This window comes from Cervus canadensis, chromosome 10 (genome assembly GCF_019320065.1).
Source record: "Cervus canadensis isolate Bull #8, Minnesota chromosome 10, ASM1932006v1, whole genome shotgun sequence".
Lineage (NCBI taxonomy): Eukaryota > Metazoa > Chordata > Mammalia > Artiodactyla > Cervidae > Cervus > Cervus canadensis.
The window spans coordinates 15137603-15154373 of NC_057395.1; the positions used below are offsets into that span (position 1 = coordinate 15137603).

Here is a 16771-nt window from a genome sequence, read left to right on the forward strand (position 1 = left end):
AATAATTCCAAAATTCCTTTGAGCAGGTTTGTTATAGAAACTGAACTAAGGGTAGAAGAAGTAGTTAAGCAAATACACAGGGCTCCACAATAAACTCTAGTATAAAAGTAACAGAAAGTTATAGTGAAAAGAAAAAATGTGTGTATATAATTATGTGTGTATATAAATGTACTTGATATCGGGAAATATAATGGAAAACCAGTTGAGGACATAAAATTATATTCATCACTGTCACATCACATTGATCTTTACTCCTCGATGTAAGCTGTTATAACAGCAGGAGTAAGCAGCACTGGCCACCCTTACGCTAGATGTGATCTGCTGTCGGCAGCAGTGAGCTCAGGCAGCTCTACAGGTCTGTGAGCAACTAACACCAGAATGCCAGCCGACTGCAAAACTCCGCAACTGGAACATGAGCGCATCCGCTCACTCTCGCATCGACTTAACACTAGGGTTTCAACAATGCAACCGATTAACATGTTCATTATTCTATTATTCTTTACCAGATTTTTACTTCTTTAGGGATCAGTGATACGTGAGTAACTTGGCAAACAAATGCTCCTGCAAAAACCATCTCTGTAAAAGGTTTAAGTGGCACCAAAATGGCAGAATGGGTTTTTTACTACTTTAAGGGACCTACAAAAATGTTAAGGAAGACAAATATATGAACCGGTTTTATTTTATTTGCATTTAACATGATTATACACATTCATGTGTCTAACAAGATCTGCACTGTTACATTAAAAATACAGTACAATAACATTCAACATGAGGTACTTCATATTTATATATTTTTCCTTCATAAATAATGCTGTAAGCTCCTGAATTCAAGCACTCTGATGCACAACTGGCTAGTGTCTTGAATTAGCAAGCTTATTTAGACACCTTAAAAAAAAAAAAAGACATTTCAGTGCAACAATTATGTAGAAATTAGACCATTTACTTAAATACTATATTAAGATATGCTTAAAGAATGTTACATTAGAACTGCTAGCCTAGTTCCCCTTATCCCCAGGATATAAACGACAACAAAGACTGCCAGATACATGGGGAGAAGCATCTACAGGGCAGTGTTTCATAAAATCGTGTTTATGCACTACAGTTGCCTGCCTTGTCAGAACAATGGTTTCTAGTTTTAAAAGCTACAAAATTTGAGATTACCAAAGAAAATAAAGCAAGCACATTAGCCTTAATTCCATGTCATTGAAAACGCAGAAGGGAGAATAGGATTTAAAAGATAACATTTTCTTATTTTAAATACAATCTTCAAATTTATACCACAGCTCTTGGCACCAGCCAATCAGATGACGGGTTTTTGTTTTTTTTTTTCAAGTGACAGCAATTATCATAAAATTAAGTTCTTCCATACTCAGTATACAGGCTCTTGTGGGGCTCTCACCCAGCAGTTTCCCAGCCTCTGGAGGGCAGCTACTAAGAGGAGCACTGATCGTGGGTGTTACTGAATGAACAAGGTTATCACACTCCCCCGCAACAACAATCTAGTATGATGAAATTAGTGCCAAAAAGTTTCTTCTCCTCTGGCTTATACATAAGTGCCTTCCAATCAGGTAAGTCTATAGTCTACCAAACGCAAGGTAGCTATGAGTTACCGAAATGTTTAACCATAATTTATAAGCAAAACCCTTTGTAGAAGTATTTTTTTAATTGAAAACGTACCTCCGTTTCATAGACGGTTTGCCACAACTACTATCTGTCATCTTGCTAATAAGAAATAACTGTTAGACAATTTTGGAAGGTAGTCCCGGGAGCACTCATCTGTTAATCACTGGTAACAGCTTCTGACCCTCCATGCTAACAGACACAAGTAAGGGCAAAGACGATTAAAACACTTCTGTAATCCAGTGTTTTTCTCCATCGGGGAAGCCGGCCGAAGCAGCAGCCCACGTCTACAGGGGGAGAAGCGGCCCGGAAGCACAGGCAGTCCTCTGCGGGCCGGGTGGGCCCGGCAGGGGGACCCTTCTGTCCCGGCCCCGCTGGCCGGGCGGCAGGAGAGAGTTCCTGAGCCGGCGCGCAGCGCACGCGCACGGGCACCCACGCGCACACCCACCCCGGGACTAGCCCCCGCTCCAGAGCCAGCTTCGGGCTCACAGAACAGGAGAAGGAGGTGGCCAGGGACCACACTCTGGGTGGCGGGGAAGCCATCTCAGGACCACACTGGGCAGAGACGCTGCCCAGAAACACGTGGATACTTCAACTGGGAGCGACCGCAGTGGGCACCACTAGGGTCACGGGCACTAAGCCAGCACAAGCCTTCGCTAAAGGAGAATGTTTTGATGAGCTTTCCCCTCCTTTGTTTACACTATCCATGGGAAAAAAAAAAAAAGAGAGAACTGGATGTGATGCTGAGGCAGTGAACATTAAGTTATCATCGAGTTTATCACTCCAGACCATTTTTTTTTAAAACCCTGCAGGCATACATTGGCTCGTTCAGATGGTCACAGGCCATATTCTAGCAGTCCAGGAACGGGACAGAATCATAATTAACGAAGAAGAGCGAGTGTGGTCAAAGTAGATTAGGTAAAATATATTTCAGATTAAAAAAAAAATCAATGCATAAAGTATCTTATTACATTAACATGTGGCACTACAAAACTAACTGTTATTCCATTCATCTGAAGAAATCGTTTGGTCCTCTTTTCATGGGAATGGGGGAACAGGAGTTCTACACAGTACAACTTTTGAAAACCAGCAAGTGGCAGGGATCAGAAGCTAAGCAGGGAGAAAAGAGCTTGACTTTTTCAAACTCTGGATTACAATGTGCCATCAATTAAACTATTTGTCATGTGGGACCATTTCAGGCTTCCTTTTAAGACGATTTTAGTTTCAATTAACAGACCTGCAATTTTTCTCTAGTTGACAATAAAGTTTTGCAATTTAGTTACTTTTAAAAGAAGCCTCTGTACTGGAACTGCCTGTCTTCTAAACTAAAAGAACATAAATTTGCTTGTAGCAAAAGTCGTGATCTAAAACTTCCAATTTCTTACTTATTTTACCTTCCATTGACAGCTGCAGTTTAAAAATTTAACAAACTTATGAATTTAGGATTTAAGAAAAAGCAATGTCCAAAAGCAAATGCCCAAAATATTTAAAAGGAAATAAGAAGGTAAAGATGACTACTGTCTACTTTCTAAATTATTACTTATTATCAAGCAAAATGTCTTTCAAAATTGTACACTGAGGTTTATCTGTTTGGGGAGAGGGAGGGTTTCCGTTTAAAAATAATTGCTACTGTTATTTTAGAGTATTTCTTTCTCTTTGTCAAAATAAAGCCCAAAAGGAAATCTGAGGTGATCCAAAAATGTTCTTAAACTGGGAGGTCAGTGGGGCAGTTGGAGAAGAATGCACAATCTCCCCAGGTGGATAGATGCAACTCTAAGAACCACAAGCCTTGCTAAGAATTTGGCTTTCCGGCATACAGTTAAAAGCTGAGTGCTGCATTTTTGCCTGTACATAACGAAAAAGGTTGAGAGAAATCAGAACCGCACAGCTCCGACCCTTGCGAACAGCCGAGCCGAGCGGGAAGCGGGAGCCGGCGCGCTCAGGCGTAGAAGATGAGCTCGGGGATCTGGCCGCCCTGCACGCCCGTGCCGTTGGTGCTGTCGGACGAGCACTGGAACTGCACGGTGACCTTGCCACACTGCACCTCCGTCATGCCTTCCTGCCCGAAGTAGCTGAGCTCGTTGCCGTCCAGGATGACGCTGGCCGTGTAGAAGGTGTCCGGCTCGATCTGCACCGGGTACTCGAACCACACGGGGAACGTGCTGCTCGAGCCGTCCGAGAAGTACTTGCTGAGGTTCTGCCCCAGGACCACGCCCTGCCGCTTGAGCTCGATCTTGGCGCTGTACTCGGCCGAGCCGCAGCTGGAGCCGTACAGCCCGAAGCCCGCGATGAAGACCCTCTTGTCCACGGCGAACTGGATGCTGTCGCAGCGGCCCCGGTAGCGCCACTGGTTGCTCCGGTAGGCGCAGGACTGGAAGCGGTGGCAGCGCTGCGGCACCAGCCCCTTGCGGGCCTTGCTCACGAACTGCAGCTCGGGCTTCTTGGCCGCCGTGTACCAGAGGAAGATGTCGTTGGTCTCGTTCAGAGTCAAGACGCCGGACTGCGCAGCACCGTTGGCGAAATCGTCCAGGGCCATGGTCGGGATGCGGATCAAGTAGAGCGCTTTGCCCAGCACCTTGCGCTTGTTCTCAATGCTCAAAGCCAGATCCTGTCGCTGGCATTCCACCTCAGCCCAGTTGAGAGCGGCCTCGAAGACCACAATTTCTTTGGCATTCAGAGTTTCCCTGCGGAGGATGCTTTCCAGCGTCTGGAAGTCGATGTCGCAGAACCCCTCGGACTTGAGCGCCAGCTCGGCCTGGGCGTCGATCACCTCCCAGCAGCGCTGCGTGAGGTCCGGCTCCTCGAACAAGCAGCTCTGGGACAGGAGCACACAGGCGTTCTTGGCGCTCAGGCTGGTCTCCAGGAAATTGACGCAGGCCCTGGCGAGGTGAGGGACGATGTACTTTTTGGCAGCATAAAGAGTGGCCAAGACCGTGTCAGCAGCCAAGTCAATTTCATCACAATAGATATATCTGCAAGAAAGAGTCCAGCGTGTAAATGGAATTTTCACCAAATGAGCGTGTCCAGCAAGAAAAGATGCAACTACTTTCAAGTTAGTTCCAAGAAAATCATCTTATGTGGCAGTTATTACAAAAATGATTAGACATTATAGCAACATCTGAAATACATTCATAAATCATCAGCACTTCAATTTAGTAGAAAAGTGTGTATAATTAAAGACATTAACTTCATGTAACCACTGTAGCCTCTATCTTAAAGTTATGTCCCCTGTCCTCTCAAAGGGGGTAAAAAAATCGAGGATTTGAGAAGTGTTTGAGAAAGGGCTGAGATCAAAGACAGTTAATATTAGGGGGAAAATAGCAAAATTATATTATATATATATATATATATATACTGCATTATATTTAATTAGAAATAATCCCCATGTTTTAGGAGAAATATATGTATATAGTTTTACTTAAAAATTTTTCTGTGCATTCAGATGGAAACAAATATCTTTAATGCTGTAATATTAGCAATGATTGCATCTTGATGCTTTTAACTAAGAATGACTTGGATTTTCCTGAAGCACAAAATAAAATCTGATCTTAAAAAGATATTTTTCAAGTAGTCCTGATGGATTTTTAAGTATGGGCTTCGATGCTTGATGCTATCTCACAGTTAACTTTGCATAGAATCCAATGCAGGCTTTGTATCTGCCTTTTTTTTTTTTTTTAAACTCTAAATTCTTTCTTCTCCTCCACACATTCCTTCCACCTTCAGAATTAAAGAATACATTATTTCCAGATATATTTAATTAAAAGACAAAGTAAGAAAGCCTAAATATGCACTATTTGTGTGCTTCTGTGAAGTGTTTGCATTCCAGGAGACACTTCTTACTGTTTTGGGGGACAATGGCAATCTCCCAGGATGGTATGTCAAGGTAGAAATCATCTGCTTCTTTCATATTCTATCGTTGACCAAGAGGTAAGTCAGTGAAAACTGCACACAGGTGAAAAACACATACTAATAAACATAATTTTTAAAAAGTTTCTAGCTAAGGTGTTTAGCAACTTGGCTATGAAGTTTTCCTTAGTGAAACAAGAAATTAGAGGGCTTCTGTAGGAAAATACAAAAAAATAAAAGGATGGCAATGAGAACAATGATCGCAATCACAAATGGAAGCTGCACTTTTGCTCCAAGGAAGCCCTTACTCTTCTCTGAGGGACTAAGACAGCTACTGGCAAGATGGCAAGACTGCTGGCCAAGATGCCCGCAGCAGCGATGCCCTGACGGGAGCACGGAGACCGCAGGAGGACTCTGCAGCGCGGTCAGCACCCTGCGGCTCTCACCCTGGCGGGCAAGCGAGCAGCCTTCTCCTCCTTCCTGGCAACGCCCTTCTCAGCAGCACTGCTGCTCCACCCACAACGCAGGGGTGAAGCACGCCTGGCCTCCGCTCGCCCAGGTGATCACGCCGTGCTGGTCCAGCATGGCACGGCAGTAAACGGCACCTGCTATGTTTCTGATCCTCACCGCTTTACGTGGACTGCACGTATAATTTTAAAAGCTGTGTCAAGATATATTCTAGGCAACACATTTATAAGAAAAGATGCTTGTCAAATGACGAATCAAACGGCTTTGGTGAAAGGGAACTGTGTGACTAGTACTCGGGCTTTCTAATTATGCACATATTTCTGCAGCAACAGAACACTCTACTTGACTACAGTGACGCCAAAACACCAAACTAGTGTCAGCATTCTCCTCTGCAACAGGAACAATGTCAAATATACAAAGCTAACTTCCCCGGGGGGAAAACAGCACACAAAAATTCCTACAGGTAAGACAGGTTTCTATAAGTACACCTCTAAGAGATTACAAAAGTCATAAAGTCTCTGTTGGCTGAAAGAGGTGGATTAGTTTATGTTTTGGTACTTTACATGCTCATTTGCCTCTGATTTCCTAACCTCTCCCACTGTGAAAGTTCTAAAGAGTAACAGACGGATTTCAAAACTAGATTATAAATAAAGAATTACAACACTTTAAAGTTTAGGAATTAACTATAATACTTATTTTTCAGTAGGCAGAAAACAATATATATTAACATTTTAATTGTTTGTGGGATTACTGTCCAACTTGACCCAATGAATATTTTTTTTCAACAAACATTGTAATGCACTCCAATGACTCAACATCCCCACAGCAGCACATAACCTTGAACTCTGATATACTTTGGTCTGCTAGAATAAGGCTCAACAAAAATCACCTAAACATCACTTAGAATAATCACTGGACTCTAATCACACACTGAAGAACTATAACATTGTCCAGCATCAAGCCATGTCAGAGAAAAAGATTCTATTTACCTGGTTAACATGTACTGGATTCTGAAAAAGACTCATGAGATAGAAAACTATTTTTTAAATAAATGTGTATCTTATAAGTGTATTTCTGAATGACCAATTAAAGTTTTTCTGAACAAATCCATATAAAACTATAGAAAATTAATCAAATCTTTCAAAAATTTCTCCTTTACTACAAAATGCAAATGCTTCTTACCCTTGAGAAATGGTATGTGACTTTATGTGAGAGCATGTGTATGTACGTATGCATCATGATCAGATAATTAATTTTATATTTGCTGACAGGAAACAATAACTCCTAGAAAACTTAAAAACCTCCTAACTGGTAGAATTTAAATAATGCATACAATTTCTGGAATTGTGACACCAAAATATAATTAATGTGTTTCTAAAGACTTCACACACACAGAGAACATATTCTGTTAGATAATCCCTAACCAGAAAGTTATCTTTAATTATAAGTCATTAAAGATGAAATCACTGTATGCCACTTGCCCCTAAATCCCACGCCAAGGTGTGATTAGAAACGCCTGCTTCATCCCACATGCTCTCCACGGCAGGATGCACAGGAGTGTTCTTTGAAAACATTTATTAGGTAAAGCAGCGCCCCTTTCTTCATCAGCCTCTTTTGTGTTACCTGGAAGTTACACTTAACTGTGAAGCCAGCAGAGCACAAACACAGCACAAACTCTTCCCAAATACACGTGTGAGGCTTACTTCAGCATGGTGAGGAAAGCCGCAGGGTCGACATCTGGTATACGGATCTCATCTTTGTCCTCGGCAAGTTCTCCGTAAAACATTGCATGGAACACAGAGCTCCCAACAGCTAAGACGTACTGTGGAAAAGGGGAAATCTTATTTCATGCACCAAATTGAAAACATTTTCAGCAAATCATTCCAGAAAAACAACTCTAAAGTGATCAGTGGACACAGAGCACCTAACACCTGCTCTACTGACAAAGCCAAGGTCCAGAGGATCTGGCTATGAAAGCAAAAGACAGAAGTTCATGCAAACCAGTCTCTGTGCTGCTAATTATCAAGGCTTTCAGAGATTAATACACAGGGTCCCTCAGTATAAAATAAACAAAAGCATATCTAACTGATTCCTAGGAGAAGGGTCAACGTATGACTTTCCAAACCTATCACAACAACTTCCCATGACTGGGGAGTGAAGAGGGCATGTTTTTGTGGGGGATATAAAGCAGGGTAGAAGGAAACAAAGAAAAAAAAAATTAAGCGTGGCCAAGGCCCTCTGGAGAGGCTGTGCCTGCTCTGCGATGGGGAACCGAGCACTGCCTGCAAGCTGCCCAGCCCCGCTCGGGACTCAGGGAGAGGGCCCCTCGGTGGCGAGCTCAGGGCGAAGCCGGCAATGCAGCTGCTGCTTACTTTGTGTCCTGGCAACCGCTGAGTCCCGCCTGGTGGCCCAACCACAAAGTGGACGTCTGCCATCAGATCATTATTGAACATCACCGCATTTCTATAAACAGAGGCGATTCATTAATTCACAGCATTGTAACACCCCCTCCCCAACATAAAAAACCCAGGCAAGAGTCACAAGATAAACAACCCTTGAGTAACTTCGGGATAAAATTACAAATAAAGGTTCCAACTATACAACTGCTTTTGTAATCACTGCAAACATATGAAAGTAACTAAAGTTAAAAAAAAAAAAAGTTATCCAAACTTTTTTTCAGACTTAAGGACAAATAAGAGGTTTCTATCTCCTATAACCCAAAGACACAACCCTGTCACTTAAATGTTACAGCTTACAAAAACATTTTTATCTAAGAGGAAAACAGCTGTACTGCTCTGGAAAAGATACAAGGCAGTTTTCCATTACCAATAAAGCTGCCGGGAAAGAGGAAACACAGATTTATGTTAAAATACATTACAGGTTGTGCAAAAGCAGAGACTTCAACACAGGAAAACTTTTCCAGTAAATATGCTGGCCCGGCACTTACCTCTCCCTAATGGTGGGATAGAGCCCCTGCCAGTTCGGGGCGGGAATAAGGTTGTTGTTGCTGAGATTCTGCTGGTGGTACTGCTGGACAGTGGTGCTGCCGGAGCTGGCTGGTTTTTTGCGGGGGAATATATCAGCAGCCATCTTCTTCTTCTTTTTAGTCTTCAAGGTAATTATTTCATAACAAACTGGAGGCAACTTGCTGCTGCTGCTGCTGCTGCTGCTGGGATTTGTTTTCTTCGAGCTTTTCTTGGACCTGTTCTTTACCGTCTCTGGAAGCATCAAGAAGAAGGTGAGACATTTCATGTTCCTTTCCTTGTCATCTACCATGAGTACAGTGGGTCTCTCTTTATAGCCAGATATCCCAAGTCGGTGCGAGCATCAGGGAAGAGGCTAGCACGAGCTGAGATGAGAACTGAAACCAACAAGCTGATATTTTGCTTCTTTTCTCAGGCAGGCAAGGTGACCTTTTTACTATGTTGAATGAGACACTGGTTTTAAGTTTTATCCAGTACTGGGTCTGTTAAGTACATCCCCATCATGATTCCTGTTTCTCTTATTTGCTCATAAAAATAACCCAGTTTCCTAGATCGCCTGAAAACGCTACACTGAGAGGAGACGACAGGCAGAGAGAGCCGTGGTGCTTGTTTTCTGAATTAGGTTATCAAGATGTGCTGGAGCTGCGTGAGTCTGTTCAGCCGGCTGAAGTTGTGTGGTGAATGGACCGGAGGAGAGTAGGTATTACAGCCCTGCAGATGGAGTCAGACAGCCAGTGCTCAGAGCCAATAGCTGAAGTCACCAACCATGATTGGACCAAGCCAAACAGTGACACCTATTGTAGCGTGCATCGTTCTGACGTTAAAGGAACAGCAGTTGCATTCTCTTGGCTACTATATGACTGCACATTTAAATAAGATAAACACCTATGAAACATATTTGAAAACAGGAAGAGTTTATGTCCACAGAGTTCTCTTCAGCAGACGTGCATTTTTATTTCCCCAGTTAAACAAGCAGGATCAATTAACAAAGCTTAGGGACTGATATCTACTCTATGTTTCTAGTAAAATCTTTCTCCTGGCAGCATTTGGTTTCTAGTGCTTCAAACAAAGCCCTCCATTTTACCAGCTAAAAGGGATTATACATAGAGAAGTCATATTAAACACATTTATTAGAGCTTAATGTAATAAAAGAATGAAATTTTTCTTTTTCCATTTTTAGTCTCTTTGAATGCAAGTTAGAGTCTAGTGCAAAACAGGAGATGAGGTCATGTGTTCATTTTACCTCCCAGTGTTTTCTAGCTCCTATAATGAACTTTGACAGGAGTCCCAGATCACAAAATACTGTTAATTAGACTAAAATGATACCAGCAGGTTTAGCTGCACTGAAACATAAGACACATTCTGAATGTAAAAATAAGATTCAAATGAGACCAATCTGGTAATCAGCATTTAAAGGTTACAACTCACTAAAAATATGTGAAATGGGGCCCTGTTCAGAACTTCGAAAAATCCAAACTAAATGTTATGGTTACATTTAGCTTCATCACAATTTTAAAGAATATAATCCACAAATTCTAACACACAGTCATTAACAAGACTATGCAAAATGATGTATGATCTGATGCTATGTAGTTAAGATGCAAACAGGTTCCCTCTGCTTTGAATCAGAGTAATACCGACTACTGGGTGGTTTTCACAGATGTGAATCCTCCAAGTTTCTAGCTTTGCTGAGTAAGGACAGGCTCCACACACGCACAGGTACCTCCAGTGGGGCTGACGAGACAAGCCCGGCACTCTGGCTGCTCCCAAGGGCGGCCCCGTCTGCCGCAGGACCACAGCCCAGGACTGCAGCACTGCCATCCGGACAGTCGGTGCCTGACAGCGAGGGTCCAAGGAGGGGGCCCTTTGGTCGCCGATATGACCAACCGTCTACTGAAGAGCGCACGCTGGAAACCAGACTTTAAGTCCCTGGGAGCCTGAGTCACTAAGTGCCTTGAGGCATGCCCTCCTTGCTGTCATCACGTTACTCTCAGACCTGCTTACAGAGCCACTGCAGGACTGACCGTGAGCACAGAGGCCCGTGGTCCTTAGCACAGGTCCTCCATCCCTGCTTCTGCAGACCCTGAGGCGCCGCTTCTGCACGTTCACACACGTGAACGTGTGCGCACACACTTCACCACAGAGCGTGTGTGTGAGAGAGGAAGAGGGAGGGAGGGAGCCACACACACGGAGAAAGGCACAGAGAAGAAACGAGTGAGTTCCCATCAGAGCTGACTCCTCAGAATATAATTACAGCCAAAGGGTCTCGCTCAGGCTCAGGCGCTACTGCGCTTCCTGACCACCGCCCTCGCAGGCAAGGCTACACGCCAGGGAGCTCCTTTTGACTGGGATTAATTCCCTGCGTACTTCTAACAAATCTAGTAGCTGGCATTTTAGGTCAGAAGTAATCAGTTAGAATGGAAGGGAAATGAAGGTTTTTGAGACAGACTTACCAGCAGCAGGAAGGACAAAATAGAAAAGGTATAATAGGCAGACACAAGCATGTAGTTTCGTGGTTTTTATTCATTTTTTGCATATAGTTCAACAGCCTTCACCTTTGCCTACAAAAAACACTGCTCTTATGTGGCTAGAATAAAGGGAAAAGCACACGTAATAATTTAAGAAAGAAAATTATATAATATTTTAGAAAATGCTCTTTATTTAGAAAATTAAGTTTTGCAGAGAAGCCTGGAAATGTGTGTTAAATTGGAATCACCTAGAACAGTGCTGCAAAGAGGGGCCTTGCCCTTCCTCTCGGATGTGGGGACTGAGGAGATGGCTGTTTTAAAGACATGTCTTTCACTACAAAAACTAATCCAGTTTTTAAAAAACAAGAAAGACATTTTAATTTTTGTAGCCAATTTGGAAAGGCATGAAAATGCTAGTAAAACCACTACAGCAGCTTACTGAGAGCTCCCTCTTCTTACCAGGATAATGAGGCAGTTAATATATGGCACTTGCGCCTGCACATGTGGTCCAGGGAGCAGCAGCATCTCCTGGGGGGCTGCTAGAAACCTCGATCTCAGCCAGCGTCTGCATCCGAACCTGCGTCTTCAACAAAACCCTCCAAGTCATCTGTATGACATTCGAGTCTGAGAAAACCTCATACAGATGATTAAGGGAATGTTGTAAGGTCTTCTCAATGATTGGTATCAACATCTGGGGCCACATATCACCTTCAATTTTCAAATGAATGGACAAACAATTCAAAATAACTTCATTTGGAACCTTCATGTCTTGTTCTGAAATTCTGATTAGCCCCTCAGAGTCAGAGTCTATGATTCAGATGTGCAGACTGAGAAGGCCAATGGAGAGGCCCCCAAATACTTTTCAATACTCAGGAAAAGAAGCTCAAGCCCAAATTATTTTAAAGGGGTGATGAAAGAGACAATTAGTGGGAAAAATGAAGGCTTAAAAAAAATGCCAAGTGCGGAACAGATGAACAACTTAATTTTAAAGAACAATCTACCTCACAGTTGTATTTCAAACACTTAGCGCTATGCTGCGGCACCGTCAGCAGTCAGAGAGCCGGCTCAGTCCCGGTGAGACGCTGCAAAGCAGGGCTCCGGGCGCCGCGTGCGCGCCGGGCAGGCGCGGACAGTGCCCCAACAAACCATCCAGCCTTTAAGGCGCCTGCACAGTGCAGACGTTCATCCAGAACTGAGGAGTGTTTCTCAAACTTCATCCTCAGCCCACAGTGAGAAATCTACCTTTGTCTTCAGACCTAGTGCCGACACACACAAACACACGGATCTATACGCAAATGAAAACACAGGTCACAAAACAAAACTGACGCTTAGCATGTTATGAAACACTCTGATGTTTTGTTTTATTCTTTTCTTTTAAATATTAGTTTTGATACAGTCCCTTGGCTTAAAGACCACAGTTGAAGAAACACTGGTCTAGATTATTTCTAAGGACTTCTAACGCTTAACATCCAGGGATTTTTCCTACTGGGAATTTGGATTAAGAGCCACCAGATATGGAAAAAGACAAGGCTTCATCAACCTAATGGAGCCCGTGAAACCCCTCAAACTGCACGCAAAATTGGGAGTTTGCATTTTTTTTTTTTTTAAACAGAAGCCATACCTGTCTTTTAGAATAATTCATGATGCAGAACAACATAAAGTGTTATGGAAATCTCAGGTTAATTTGAACAGTCAAAATATTCATCATATCACTTTTATTTCTATAGTTTATTTATTAAACACAAATAATGACTTCTTTACTCCCCTTGAAATTAAACTCAAGTAGTTAAAACCCCTCTATTGAATCTGTAATCCAGAAACACCACCCATTGGGTCAAAGAATAAAGACTACCAGCCTGGTATCTACCATCAAATTTCTCCTCTAAGATTTCTTTCTGTCTAGCATATCATTTGTTCCTACATGTTCTGAATTTTCAAAGCTGTTATGAGACATGGTTAATTTGCCCTAATAAAGTAAATAAATAGGTCAAGTCAAGAAGCCCATCAATTTTTTTATGAAAGTATTCTCAAAATACAACATGCTGATCATGCAGTGTAATAGGTGTCGAGCATGCAATGGTGAGTAAGATTAGAAGCCAAGCCTAAAAGGTTAGCTGACAGCAGTGGATTTCATACAATTTTATAACTGCCGGAAAGTTCAATCACTTTTATCTCTTTCCATCCAATTCCCAATAATAATAAAACTATGAACAGGATTTAAACTCACTTAGTTCATCTTCCTTACCACTGGAAGGTTTGCCAGACACCCTACCTTCATATCCCTTGGGCTGCAAGGAGCCCCTTGGGCTGCAAGGAGACCAAACCAGCCCATCCTAAAGGAAATCAGTTCTGAATATTCACTGGAAGGACTGATGCTGAAGCTGAAACTTTAAAACTCTGGTTACCTGACGCGAAGAACTGACTCATCTTGGAAAAGATCCTGATGCTGGGAAAGACTGAAGGAGGGAGCAGAAGGGGACAACAGAGGATGAGATGGTTGGATGACTCAATGGACATGAGTTTGAGCAAGCTCCAGGAATTGGTGATGGACAGGGAAGCCTGGTGCGCTCCAGTCCATGGGGTCACTAAGAGTCGGACATGACTGAGCGACTGAACTGAACTCAGCTACCTTTATATAGGAGAATCTAGTTTATTCAGTCTGGGGACTTGAGTAAGGTTTGGAACTAAAAAGATGAGAGCAATCATTGAATTGCAACTCTGTCCCAAAGATAAGGTAACCAAGGGGTCCAGAAGATTAAGGGATTTGAGAAAACTCCACAGTGAGGTTGTGGGCAATGTCTGGCCTAGGGTGCAGATTCCCTGACTGCTTTTTCAACTGTGTCTGTTCTACTCACTCTAATTTTCACCCACAGTAATCACCCCACATCCTTATGTAATGCTTTATCTTTGTATTTCCAATCTACTTTAAAAGAAAACTACAGGTCCAAATTTACAGCTATGAAAATCATGAGCATACACTTACTCTCTGCCCTGCAGGAAGAAACTGCTAGACAAATGTGAAGCCCCTTTCTGGAAAGAAATGAAGAGGACCTGTAACAGGAAGGAACGCAGGAGCAGCAGTCATGGGGAAGCAGTAACAGAACAGGCTCTCCAGCAAAATGAAAATTATAAAACCAGCCATTCATGGTTAGCACCAACAAATCCTATGTCAACAACTGACAACACTGGCAACTCTTGTTTAACTTGCTCTAACCGCGCACTCCTGCCTGGACTTGTATTTGGTTTACTGCAAGACATCTAAACAGCTACCGCGGGGAAGGTGACTGAAGTTTAAAGAAGGTAGGCTGGACATTTCCAGAACCTAGCAGAGAAGAGTAATGTAATCTGATACATTACGATGGAACAGTGTTTTGGTTTTGCTTATTTTTCTCTTCAATACTGAGCAAAAGTTATGCCTGTGATTTTGGAGGGAAAAAAATACATATATAAGTGACAAAATGTTGACAGTTCCTAAAGATAGAAGCAGCTACTGGAAAACAGGACTATATGTATGCTAAATTTAGAAATAAATATTGAGTCAAGCATTGGCAACACAGTATAGTGAAAAAAGTAAGAGCCAGTAACACATGACCTTTGGGTTAGTTATTCAGAATCTGTGAGCCTCATTCTGGAGTCTGTCAAATGGGGTGATTCCACTCAGCTCAGTCCTTTCAGGATAATCCTGAAAGCTTACAGGTCTGTGAAAGCACTTTGATAAAAGCTGAACACACTCTGCAAAAGTAAATTTCCACTATTAGCAACAATGGTACCCAAAACAGGGAACATCTGTGATACAATCTTCCCAAACACAAACACCGGAAGACTGATCCGGCTCCCTGCCCTCCTCATCCTCCTGCTTCACAGCACGGACATTTCGCCCATCCGCAGGCTTGTTCGGCCCGCCGAGCTGCTCGCCTCTCCTCCCGACGCTGCAGGTGAGGCTCAATCAACGTGTCTGTGGCGCATTGTGACCAGGTCCCGCCCAACGCTCGGCCGTGCCCCTGGAAGACACGCTCTAGGCCGAGTGGCCCTGGACTTCAAGACCACCTCCTGGTAGATGCCGAGCTGTGCCCTCCGCCTGAGAGCCCAAAGCGGCAGGCCGTCCAGAGCCACTCAGCAGTGTCCACACCAGCAACTCAGTCTGGCCTCTCCACAATGACCCGGCGTGAGTTCTAGCACCAGGTTTGATGAAAGCCAAGACAAACCCTTGGGCAAGGCATGCCTCCCTGTGGCTGGAGGGAGGAAGCTCATGGGCTGTTTCACTGCATTTCCTTTTCTTTCCTCCACACCAAGTTCCAGTCAACCTTAAACTGTACATTACATTTGGGTAAATGTCCAAAAGTAGAATGTGACAATTCTGTAAAGGCAAGAACAATGATTCTTTTAAAATTTCATGTAACAGTTAACATGATATTTGATGATTATAGCTGTGTCTGGGTGTACTTTGTTTGGACTATTAACTCATCTAAATGCAAAATCATTCTCTATCATATGTTAAATGAGGTGATCCTGAAAAACACCATATAAAATATATCATACAAGATACTCTCATGATAGCTATTTAAAAGAATACTATTATGATCTATTTTGTAAAGTTTAAGATACCTTAGTAAACCAGGTAATCAACTGCTAATTTATATGTACTCTAGGTGATCTCATATTAAGTTTCCTCATATGTAAAATTACTGACTACATAACCTCTCTTATCGAGATTTCTAGAATTAAAGAATCTGTATCATGTTTGGCAGAAATAATGATTTATTTAATATAGTCTTCTTTTATATTTTAATATTATGATTATGATCGAAACCCATCTAAAACTCTATGTATGTATATGTAGACATAAACTACTGATTGTTAAGATTCCTTATTCTCACCACCCCCCCCCCCAACATTTTAACATCTCTGAAATTGGACTGGATCTTATAATCAATGGCATTCTGTAACTTTAAGCTCCTCCACCTTCTTGTTGGTACATAAAAGCATACCTTGCAACTGATGGCTCCTTACAGTCAGTGAAATAAAGTAAAAGATACACAATTCAAAAGAAAAAAAAAGGCTTTCTTCTTTAGGTTGGCTAATTATTCTGCTAACCAGGTAAGATGACGGCTCAGAATTCTGGCTGAACTACATCAGAATAATCGAGCTTTCATCAGGTAGTCATTTGATAAAGCATTAATATATAATCGAAATTCTCAACTGACACTGCTACTGTTGACAACCGATGACATGGCAAAGCTTATTTTGGATAAACTGAAGACAGTTTACCCAAAGAGAAGTACAGCCAGGCCTCAGGAGGGCTCTTCTGAGGAGGCCCAAGGAGGAGGCTGCTCTGACCCAAAAGAGGGCATTAATTCCATTGGAGATGCCAGAAGGGACGGCCCT

The 16771-nt window shown here is 42.6% G+C and overlaps 1 protein-coding gene across 1 annotated transcript in view; it reads right to left on the minus strand.

Moving 5' to 3' along the window:
* Window positions 1-663: 663 nt before the first annotated feature.
* Window positions 664-16771, minus strand: part of BTBD3 (BTB domain containing 3) — a 33026-nt gene continuing 16918 nt past the window's right edge. Inside the window, exons 2-5 of the mRNA XM_043479329.1 lie at window positions 8882-9803; window positions 8307-8397; window positions 7638-7756; window positions 664-4592 (exon numbers count right to left, since the gene is read on the minus strand). Coding sequence (XP_043335264.1) covers window positions 3560-4592; window positions 7638-7756; window positions 8307-8397; window positions 8882-9210 — 1572 coding nt within the window. The 5' untranslated portion in view covers window positions 9211-9803 and the 3' untranslated portion in view covers window positions 664-3559. The remainder of the gene's footprint in view (window positions 4593-7637; window positions 7757-8306; window positions 8398-8881; window positions 9804-16771) is intronic.